General features: G+C 43.6%; 1 protein-coding gene across 1 annotated transcript in view; it reads right to left on the bottom strand.

Annotated features, from left to right (window-relative positions):
* LOC146186971 (disintegrin and metalloproteinase domain-containing protein 10-like) overlaps window positions 1-12,086 on the bottom strand; it is a 63,238-nt gene that overhangs the window by 14,262 nt on the left and 36,890 nt on the right. Inside the window, exons 7-9 of the mRNA XM_084608153.1 lie at window positions 6,011-6,198; window positions 4,134-4,323; window positions 1,339-1,495 (exon numbers count right to left, since the gene is read on the bottom strand). Of these exons, the coding sequence (XP_084464279.1) occupies window positions 1,339-1,495; window positions 4,134-4,323; window positions 6,011-6,198 (535 nt within the window). The remainder of the gene's footprint in view (window positions 1-1,338; window positions 1,496-4,133; window positions 4,324-6,010; window positions 6,199-12,086) is intronic.

Raw genomic sequence — 12,086 nt, 5'->3', positions numbered from 1 at the left:
ATTCCGCAAACCCGAACAAATTACGGACGACAAAGCATTAATTTCAACTTGCCACTTCTGTTAAACACAATAGATTGATTACACTATGCAGATCCCATACTCTTTATGAACTGACTGAAATTGTATTTCTATAAAAATGCCTTCTGTTTTGCGTGTATGTCCTTGTTTCATCATTATTTGGAAGTGTCGCTTTGCCGTGTTGCTGTTTCTGTAAAAAAAGAAAATAAGACGAAGAAATGTATATCTGTATTGCTATCTGTCGCACCAAAGTTGCAGAGTGTTTTTAGGGGGCGTAGCCCCCGTCAAGCCTTTATTAGGCTTTTTAGCTACGCCCCTAACATCTCTGCGATGTTGAAATAAAGATGACTTGACTTGGCTTGCTTTCTAACAGATTTAGCACAGCCCGAGCCTTAGCCGCTGCCGAGATCCGCTTAAGCGCACTGCCATTGTGCACGTGCTCATTGGTCCCGACATGGCCGGTAAGCCTCCATACGGCAGACATGCGCGCAGCTGGCCGACGCGTGGCGCCATCTGGTACGGCGATCTGAGCATGCGCAGTGGCGCCCTGCGGAAGGTGATCAAGTCAGAGGTAGTGGACAGCACAGCGCTTTTGATTCACTCCATATCTTCGCATTATTCTAAAAACAAAAACATGCTATGGAAATTGGATGTCCTTCACTTCACTTCACTTTATTACTTTAAAGACCCCACATTGGGGTATTACATAAGGGGTGGAAGTACAAACATTGATTGAATATGATTGTATGAAGTGCATATTTAAACTTAAAAAAAAACTTGATGGGCAGGTGATGGCATCAACATCGCAGGGAAGGCCATTCCAGTCTTTTGCAGTGCGAAGAAAGAATGATGCAGAAAGAGTGACGGTGCGGGCGCGTTGGCATGAAACTACTAGTGGATAGCCGGTGCGATGAGATATGCGAGTTGGCGGTGTGATGTAGGGTGGTTGGCCGAGAGAGCCGTAAAAAAAAAAACTTATGGAACAGATTAAGAGAAGCAATGCGACGACGATGGGCAAGAGTTGGTAAACCTGATTGCCGTTTAAGTGACGATACACTCCATATCTTCACTCCATATGCCCCCTTAAATAGACAAGGGACTAATTGACGTTGACCTGCATCGACAAATCACCGCGCTCTAATCAAATATAGCCGGATACAACAAAACGTTGTACTTACCACAAATATTTCTCGAGGATATTCATTATATACTGCATCAGCCGCAGTTTACATTTTATTGAATGTTGTATCCTACCCTTAAAGATATTTTGCGCTGTCACCGTCAGTGCCTCTTTGCGGCCTCTGCTGTGGCTCTTCTCACCTGCACTGCTTGCCCGGCTGCAGCGTGCACCCGCGGGCCCCGACCGAGTTGTGGCGTGCGTAGCAGCATTTGTCCTTGCATTCGGACTCAGTGTAGCCGCAGTCGCACGTCTCCACCCCTTCGACCAACTCGTTGCCGCAGATGGGCTTGCTCTCCTCTGCGCAGGTCACAAATTCCCTTCTCAGCGCACGCAGGTTTATGGAAAGGAAAGCTACGTCCCGAAAAACACTATCTGCCTTGAAGACAGCTTCAATGAGAAGCTGAACAGAGAACTGATTGAGTTACCTGTGTCTTCCTCCATACGCAAATAATCATCACTGAAAGTAGCGTTTTTGCATATAGACCCTCAATAATGGCTGAGTACCAAGCACAAGCTTGCAATGCCGAGCTCGGGTGTACGTATGGCTGTCCAAACTGGAATAGCTGTTTCTAGCTCTTGAGTTATGTCTTCAGCTCCAAAAGCTTATCTTAGAGCACAGCTGTTAGGCATCCATTCCTGGCCTGAGCGGCGAAGGTGATGCTAAGGTGGTCGGCATAATTAGTGGGTAGCTATGGTAGCTACGGCGCTGCGGTTCCTGTGACAGGGTAGCCCACGAGGCCACCCTATTTCAGTTGGCACTCGCCATCCTGTGCCGCAATATTGTGATCTTTATCCCATAACCAATCATCCGCGGTGTCTCGGACAGTCAGGTTAATGCCAGCGTTGGGATACTGAGGGACCCATTAGCGCTTTCGCTCCCTACACTTAAAGGCGAAGATTAAGTGTATATGGGATAGGGTGCCCCGGGTGGCTACTTTATTCCCAGTGTCAAAAGCCAACCAGGGGCGTAATAATCTGCTCGGGCTAAGGCAAATTTCATGGTCACTGGCACCTCCGCCGTTTAGGAAATGGCAGGGTAGGGATCCTGAGGGAACCCTTTACGGTATCAGTCCTATACTCTTAAAAGCCAAGCTTAAGTATCCCCTCAGATTCTTTTCAACGTTCACAAAAATATCTGGTAGAGTAATGCAGATAAATAAGAAAGAAAAAAGAAACTGATTACGACCTGCCGCTTTTCGCTTCAAGAAACGCACATTGCGACATGGAGTAATAGCGCGTTTAATTGCACTGTAATTATTTTCGCAAAAATTTATATGATTTTTATCTAGCTGTCGCTGCTCAATAGAATGCTGTAGGGATGAGAACAATAATTCATCTTCACAAAATTTCTCCAATTGACAGCTATGTGAGGCTGCTGAACCACAAGCACTGTGGACTGCGGGATTGTATTGTTTACGGAGCGGTTGCATGCTTCTCGATCACGCCGCTGACGTCGAAGGCGCCATGTTTTCTGCGACATAAAGACCTGCGCTCAATTTTCGTACCACTGAGTACTGTAATCGTCAGTCTTTATTGTCAGTCGTTTTCTTTTGTACTGCAAAAACAATGCCAACTTCAGGTACGCCTCTCCCAGAAAACAATTATGGCAGCCACTTAAGCTCTACCTTATATGAGGTTGCGTAAGCTACCATCCGACATATAAAACCCCGCTTTAACCAAACTGTTGAACGCACTTGCGTGTTCTAGGGCTAGAGTAGAGACCTGACCTGGCATCCAAAAGCACTGGAAGGTTGATCCTTGTTCCACCCTTCCACCTCAAATGAGCAACCTGGGCTGGCAGTTAGTTTTTCCGAACTTATACAATGTGCCCTCATCACGCAGGCCATCGAATAATCAGTACTCGGCCATGACAGCTGTCAGCTACCACCTGGCAGCGCCGCGCCAGCGATTTTTTGCTCGTCACGCCAATGCCAGATTTTCTGCGTAATGGGACCCTTAATATTATCGGGTTAAAATTGGCCTCTTTGAAAGTGAAGGCTCCGGGTTATAGTGAGGAGGCTTCAACCCTGCGACGCACCTCCTGGCAACCACTTCCTTGTCGCACATCCTAGACAGGGGACTGTGCACACACGCTCAACCGCCCACCTCCACTCTAATCTGACGTCACCGTTTACCACCAAACGACGCCCACAAGTATAGCAAAGAATGAAAAAAGCGATAGTAAAAAAAAAAGGATATTGGACACTTGCGCTTCACCTTTATGGGTATGGCTCAACGCAGTTAGTCGCGTCATTCTGAGGCCTTTGACGCTATCACGTTGAGGCTGCATTCAGAGGGACACTTAAAACAGGCTGCCTTTCATAAGCCCCGTCCACCACCTGCTCCCTTCTCCACCCCCTTAGCTTTGTATCCTGGATGCTCGACCACCCACCACCCACCCACATCCGCCTACTTACGCCAAACTCCCCCTTCTGAATTAATTCTGTACCATATATGAAGCATACTTCTCACTAACATGAAGTGTTTTCTGTCAAGCGTACCCTGTATAGGGTGAGAAGGGAACGCAGTTTTAGCAAGTTTTAGCAAGTGTGCTTTTATTTAATTAACGTCGCTTTCTCATAGGAAAAATGTCATGTTTGTTTGAATAAACAGAGTCTATGTTTACAAGCTGACTCCTAGAAGGCAGTTTGCTGCTGATTATATGTGAGAGATTTCTATTTCTGTAGTGGTGTTGTGCGAGTAATTATTGGTAAATGAAATCGAAACGTGTGCGGAAGTTGGCAAATATTTTATAGCCCCCTGGTGTAAACAGACACATACGGATAAAGAGGATTTCAGATCGCACTTCTCTCCCACCCAGAATTTTTTTAAGGAAGAAATGTAGTCGTTCGCTCCATGAAATATGCTAAGTACAGGCCCGCAACGCCGACGCTCCCAGAAGGGGCGAGATAATCACTGATCAATGGCAGCTTGCCTTCAAAGCAGTTCTCGCGGCTGGACTCTCCTTGCACCATTGGCCGGATGACCTCGGAGATGTTGCCTATAGTGCAGTTTGAGAAGGTGCGGCTGTTGGGCTCGGTGCCGCGGCTCGCCTGCGGGTACATGATGTAGTTGCCGCCTTTCTTCTCGCCTGGTACACATGGGCTGCTGTCCGGCTGGTCATGCTGCAATGCCATTTATTTTGATCTCGAAATCGATACATAAGAGCTAATTACGAAAGCTTTTTTGCCCAAATCCACCTACGTCACGCACATCCTCTCTGTTATAGGCAGGAAATGAGACAATAGAGCGGAAATGCAAACACGAGGACGCAAAATTATTTGCTGATAGTAAATGCAGTAAAAATCGGGCACATTAACATTTCGAATGCATTGTCTTCAGGCTTCGATTTAGAATAATGTATTTATAGTTGGGTACAACAAAAACGAAAAAATTCCAGGGATACATTTAAGTCTGCTTAGGTGTAGTAATGCGAAATAATTTACTGTTCTGTCACGCCGTCTGGCGGATTCGACCGACACTGCGCTTAGCGGACCTTGCCGCACTCGGCCAGATAGGATATGCGTACGCGTATTTACTCAGCGTAAATAAAAGAGCGTTGCAGATGTAACTTCATGAATACGCAGATGTTCACTGTACAGTGCTAAAGTGCTCTGCAGTTGGAAATTGAGGAAGACAACGCTGTTTACTACATAGCGCGAGAGGGTGTTACAGTTTTACACGAGGCGTGATCGGCTGCGGCGATAATGGTATTCTGTCAGGATGGTCTCTTGCCTGGGCCAGGAAAACTGCTCTGTACGGAGGGCTGTTCCATTCCTAGTGGCGACACGATTTCTTTTTCTTAAGTATTAGTTCATGTGGACACGTTCTGATGAAAAGCCCTGATCAAGACACTCACATAAAAAAAAGTAAAAGCAGCAGATGTTCCTCAATGAGGGCCAGTGCCGTACGACCAATGATTCAAGGCGCCGTGGTCAGTTCAGCCGTGGCGAATCCCCTTTCATGTGCAACACACTGTGTTATGCTAGCAGGTCTTAAATGGATTATCAACGACGTCGTGGGCATCGGTCGTCGCCATTGGCTGCTCAAACCGCGCGAGCTCAATACCACGTGCAGTGTCTTGCGGTTTAGACCTTTGTTTTAAAGTGCGCTGTTTTGCTTTCCAAGGCTAAATATCCTGGTTTGATAAAAGTCATTATTGGGCTAAATTCCTCCCACGCTATGTGCGTCGTTGCGCATACATTTGGCGAGCATTCAGCTGAAAGATCGATTACTTTCCTTCGTCGTAGCAAAGCAACACAATAAAAACTGGTGCAGCTTAAATCAATGTGACTGAATAACAAGTCGCCACGATCATCTCGCGAGTGAGGTCGCACAGGTCAATTTAGGAGCACAGGTACACCCAGCCATTCTAAAGCCGGATTCCGTCTTTAGTTTTTATCAAGCTATCGTCGTAAGCCAGCAATGACCAGTTTCCGTACCATCAGGCTGATTTTAGCCGGATTGTACCTCCTGTAGCCGGTGGCCGGCTTGAAACTGAAATAATATTTACATGCTTCGCAAGTTCCCTGGACAAAGTTGTTTTCCACGGCGGTTCACAATAATGTTCTGAACCGGCGCATAATGCTGACTACGAAGTTAGTTTTGACGTTATTCTCCTGAAAAAATAAATTCCCATGACAATAAACTAGTTGGTCAAATATTTAGGGGAAACCCCTAAGGTGGAGTAGATTTCTAATAAGGGAGTAATCACTCATTGTCATCCACCCGAACGTAGCCATACGGCTACAAAGGAAGGCTATACAATGAGTAATTACTTCCTTATTAGATAATAAACTAGCGTGTACTCACGGGTGACCCGAAATTGTGGCCTATCTCGTGGCACAGTGTGATCTCGCTGGCGGCCTGGGACACGTAGCGCCCGTAGTTGACGAAGGTAATCATTCCCGTGTTGAAGCTCAAGCGGGCCAGGCCGCGCTGTGGCGCTGAAGGGTCCTCGGGTGCCAAGCGATTCTTGTCGCACACTCCCAGGACGTTTCCTGCGAGAATTCATGGGCTACGCTGAAAGCTAACTTGATTTACTGGCCGGATTATGTAGAACACACTAATGATTGCACTCGCCCTTCAATCGATCGGTCAGCTGACGAGCAGTGTTCGACTTGGGCGTCTCCTACGCCTTATGGCCTCGATGTCCGAGGGTACTAGTAATGTGAATACATTTAGAGCTTTGCTCTAAGGTGCCTATCATGTATGGCTCACAATGTGTGGGTTTTACAAACACAATTGTTTCTAAATAAATAGTGGCAACCAAAAGTGTCATTAAACTCTGACATTTTCACGCGTTGAATCATACCGATATCTAGGTGTTGTTATTACGAACATACAGAGCTGGTCTGGACATATAACAAAACTTGTGGCTGATGCATCTGAAACACTTGGCTTTATAAGACGTTCTCTTTTCTTACCTCCCAGTTACATCCAAGAACTCTCCTACGATGTATACATTAGATCTAAACTTGAATTTAGCTGCGCAATATGGAGTCCTCATCAGCATTGCCCAATTGATTTACTAGAAAGCATCCAGAATCAGGCGGCTTGCTTCACTTGCTCAATTCACTTGCTCGCTTCACTTGCATAATTGGTGTTATGATGGTTGTAATATGGTTCGCATTGACGGTTACAAAAACTTCATCATTAATCACAAAAGCCGACGTGGTGGTGGAGTAGCTATCTACATTGAAGACAATTTGAATTACGAAACTGTACCTGATTATTGCCGTGTCACCAACTATTATGAAATTGTAACTCTTCGACATAATCTTGAGATTTTGGCTGTTGTTTATCGTCCTTCCAATGGCGGGCACGGAGCGTTTATAGAGTGTTTTTACCAATTCCTGGAATACCTGCGCACGAACAATTTTCACTTTATTTGTGGTGGTGACTTCAATTTGACTATGCAGGATGACAATGCCAGTGTCCATGATTTTGAGACAAGACTCAGTGCAAATGGTTTCACAAATGTTATCACAACGCCCACCCGTCTTACAGTGTCCACATCTTTCACCCTTGATTTACTTATCACAAACACTGAAACAGCCGTGTCCCATGCCGGTACGATCACTGCGGATATCAGTGACCATTGTTTTTATGTTTTATCGTTTCCCTATGAGCTGAAACAAACGTCGCCCTGATTTTATTACAATGCAATATACTTCAAACGGAGCTCTGATATCTTTTGAGCAAGAAATTTGCACATATGACTGTCCTTTATATTTCTGAAAAGAAATGCAACGACGCCTACTCGAATTTCCTTGAAATTTTCGTAAAGATATATACTGCGCACTTTCCCTTCAGAACTTTCTGTCCATCAAAAGAGATAAAAAAGCCGTGGGTTACCACAGTTCACCTACGCATGATAAGAAAGAAAAATAAGCTCTTTCATGCATTTCTAAATGCGCGTACGCAGATGGCGCTCGAAAATTTCAAGGCTTCTCGAAATAAATTGAATTCTGAGCATCGGCGTGCAAAGGCGGCATATTTCGAACATATTTTCGCTGATATTAACAAGTATCAACCAGAAGCCACTTGTAAAGCCATAAATAGGGTCCTTGGCCTTCGAAATAAGACCACCGCTCCTGAGAAGATATTTGTTCATAATCGTGAACTTTCCGGTCAAGCTCTAGCTGATCACTTCAATCAAGTATTTATCGACCGCATAACGACGGATCATAGCCTCCAATTTTCACCCCCTGAAATTAATAGCCCTGTAAACAGTTTTGTTTGTCTCCCTGTCACAGAGGCAGAAGTCTAAAGAACATTCATGCAACTTAAGAATAGCCAAGCTCTTGACATAAATAATTTGCAAATCAAGCCTGTAAAGTATGTATTCCCGTCCATTGCTCCTGTTCTCACGCACATTTTCAATTTGATCATTTAGGATGGCGAATTTCCTTACGAAATGAAAAAGTCTAGAGTAACTGTCATACACAAAGGCGGCGACAAAAATGACACAAAAAATTACAGGCCAATATCTGTTATACCAATATTCTCAAAAGGGTTCGAAAAAATTTTATCCGTAAGGTTGACAAAATTTTTTTGACCAGGTATGAGGCTTTTTTCTGATGCCCAGTTTGGTTTTAGAAAGGGGCGCTCGACAGAGCATGCTCTGGTGATTCTCAAAGAGAAGATCTTAGAGAATATTGAGAATAAGTAGCTTACTCTTGGTCTATTTATTCACTTTTCCAAGGCTTTTGATTCACTCAGTCATGATATCCTTTTAGATAAATTATTTTTGTATGGAATTCGAGGAACACCTTTAAACCTTATCAGATCTTACCTTCGAGACAGAAGTCAGTACGCACGCTTAGGTAACAGACAATCCTCTTTTCTACCCATTGTAACTGGAGTTCCACAGGGTAGTATTTTAGGGCGGTTCCTTTTGAATGTGTATATTAATGACATTGCGACGATTGGGTTGGAAAGCAGATTTATTATTTATCCTGATCATAGTAGCATTTTTTTGTCTGACCCAGAAGAAAGCAGTCTTGCAGAACAATATAACGACATTCTCGAAAGATTGGTTTTCTGGTAAAAACTAACCGATTGAAAATTAATCCGGCAAAAAAGTAATTCTTTTTCGGCCGAGAAATAAAATATTGACGACCACTCTTCATTGTGATGGAGAAGAAATTTCAGTTGTAAACGAACATAAGATTCTGGGAGTGACGTTTTCCAATTTATTAACATGGGACTCGCACATCACCAATATCTGCGCAAAACTCAGTAAAACAGCCGGGGCCTTATCTCGCTGCCGCTCATTACTTCCAGTGCATACTAAACTTCAAATATATCAGGCACTGTTCTTCTCATACATTAACTATTGAAATTTGGTGAGGTTGACAACAACTAAAGGCAACATTAAGAAGGTTTACATGTTGCAAAAGAAGATTGTGCGCATTATAGCTAACATTGACTATTTCTCTTCAACTGAACGTTATTTTTCTGAATACAATATTGTCCCGATACAAAACATTTATGAATTTCGTATGTGGCGCTTATTTTATCATCATTCGCATTCAGGCCGTTCATTACGTCTATCGCATCCTTCCAACATAATCAAAATAATGCCTCTGCACGCAGCACTTATTTGTGGCTGATTCCACGTTTCCGCATCAATTACAAACTACAGTCTTTGTATTCTTCCACAAATTCTCAATAAGTATGATTAATTTAGCAGCCCCAACCTGAATCGATTAGGGCAGTATTTTTTATCCCATTAGATTTTAGTGGTTGGTATTTCCTGCTATCCTGATTCTCAGAAGCCTTTAATATGAAAATGCACTTGTTTCTTGTATGTTTTCTTTTAAAAAGTACTATTTGTATTGCATCTCTAGGTTTTTTTCTCTTGAATCTATTCTTTGAATGATATCATTGCTGTTTTGTTACAAACGTGTATTCATGTTGTCCTATTATAGTTGGCTTTCACTTGTACAAATCTGTGCCATGAATTTTGTGTTTGATTATTTTTCCGTGTACTGTCCTATGCATGGTAGGCCCCCATGCCCTGCCTTATACATCGGGCACCTGGGCCTTGTCAAGCTGACATGACAACTTTTAGCCCAGGTGACCTTTCAGAAACTTTCTGAAAAAAAATTCAATTGAATTGAATTGAATATATAATACACGGGTAAGCGTTTGTGCCATAAAATCGTTCACTGATCTCGAATCATTACATCATCGAAAAAATACATCGCGGTCTCATAGTCGGTATTATAACCGCCCCGACCTTTGAGCCACCCTTCTAGTGTCAACCGCGGGATCATCTTCGGATTTTAAATTCTCTTAGTCTGCAGCGTATAACTGGCTCCATAAATGCCTTCAATAGATCATTCTTGCCATTTGCTATAGAAGAATGGAATTCGATCGATTCTGTGATCTATTGTCCACGAACATTATAAATCGAAATTTCGAAGGTAATATCGGCTCATTTGGTATGTTGTAAAAAACAGCATTTGGGTTTCAGTTTTTCTTCACTACTTTGCTCCAGACTCAAACTAAATGTTTGCTTTGTTAGTGGTCTAAGTTCACTGACATACTGCCGGTTATTTCTGTGCTTGCATACTCCTTTGCGCATGTTTGATAATCCATTTTAAATATTCTGTAAGCATATACCGACCTGAATGCATTGGTGCCCTTGTGCGTTTCTTTTTTCTTTTTGCATTGTTCAGTTGTTACGGTTGCCTAGAAAAGTCCAACGTTGCCATGTCCTTTTTTGTTTGTTTTTAATTGTATAGGAATCCCCTCCCCTCTCTCCCTTCGCTTATTTAACGCCCTGCCCAGGGTCTGTAAGGATCAATAAATGATTATGACGACGATGATGCATACGAATGGTGCAAAGGCAACTCTGGTTAAAGGTAAGCACCGTGACCAGGTATATCAGCCCAACGTGGGATCAAAGCTCATTTTCCCAATCATTCAACCCCAAGAAAGCCGAGCACCAGACCACGGGGAAAGCTTGCACCTCATGGGAATCACTCGCTGTGCACTTGGCGGCAATACGTGCAATACTGCTGGGTAGGATAGCGCTGTGCGACAAAGTCTTTAGTCGTAGTGTTATGTCCTCAAATGTCATGGGAAGATGAAAGCTCCATTCATGTCCCCTATAGATTTTCCGCTTATTACGACTTTGGAGTAATACATCAATTCATGCACTAACGTACACCGGGAAAAAAAAATAAACAGCTGCATTTTCGCAGCACATTTGCAGAAGAGGATCGCGAAATGCGCTTTCATTTTTCTTGAGCTTATTGACAGCTGCGATTGAGCTGACGGGCGCAATAAGACAATGACTCAATGAACTGCGTGTTTACACAAACATCCGAAACCATCTTTGGGGCCAAAGAAATCATGTCGCGGAGAAAATCTCGGATTTACGTAGGTATACCAGCTCCCTGCTCCCCCTTTCTTCTTTCCGAGAGTTTTGCAAACTCGCCCCTGTGCTCATCTTCAGTCACAAGTAGTTCAGCCAAGCTCCCTCCATATGTGAACAATTGTTGGGCTCCCTGCCGCTTACCTCCTCGAACTTGCTTGCCCATTGCTGGTGCGAACGTCTTCAGTAAAGGGTAGTTATGACCTTATTTTCAGCTCTCTCAGATTTCAGTGGAACCTTCAGTGTACGTTCTAATCAGTTTTCCGAGAATTTACAAAAACCTTTCACCGCGGTTTGATGCATTATGTGGGAGCGCAAATGAATTTTAAAAATTTCAATTTCGTGAATTCAATCAGAGCAGTCTTGAGTTCGTGACTGCATTCGATCCACAGCCTCCTATATTCGTTATGTGCTTGCCGCAGAACTTAATTTTGAGCTTGCGTTTGTTCATCTCAAACGGATAGTTAGCCTTGGTGTCACAGTCACCATTTCAGCCAATAAACGCGTACACGACGTTTTGCATTCGTGTCCATGGGGTGCAAGGTTTGTCGAAAACTGCTTTCGATTCTCTAGTTCTTGTATTTCAAAATACTTCTATGCAAATGTATGAAAGGGAGGGTTCCACAGGTCGCCTTGTTGAAATATTGAGGCTCCCCCCCAACCCTCGTTCTCTTTCATATAGCCAACTTCTTAATCTCGTTCAACCCTTGATTATATTCGATTCATATTTTGAAAAAACGGCTCTTTGTACCGGAGACAGGGGACTATAGGATCGTTATGTGATTATGAAATTAAAATGTTCATAGAAATGCTCTAGTTGCCGCTTCAAAGGTCAAAGTTGTCAGCATATATCGGCTTCTGGCACCGGGAGCCTCACAACAAGGCGGCTGCCAACTACCTCACCTGCACGTACAGCATAGGTAAACCGGAAAAAGAATGGTATACCATAGCATAGAGCGTCAAGGAAAGCTGTGCGTGACAAAATGGCTGATAAGGTTT

Source organism: Amblyomma maculatum, chromosome 6 (genome assembly GCF_055883805.1).
Source record: "Amblyomma maculatum isolate TAMU_Amacu chromosome 6, ASM5588380v1, whole genome shotgun sequence".
In the NCBI taxonomy this organism is placed as follows: Eukaryota; Metazoa; Arthropoda; class Arachnida; order Ixodida; family Ixodidae; genus Amblyomma; species Amblyomma maculatum.
Note: the sequence above shows the minus strand (reverse complement) of the source record. Positions and strands in the feature narration are given on the sequence as shown.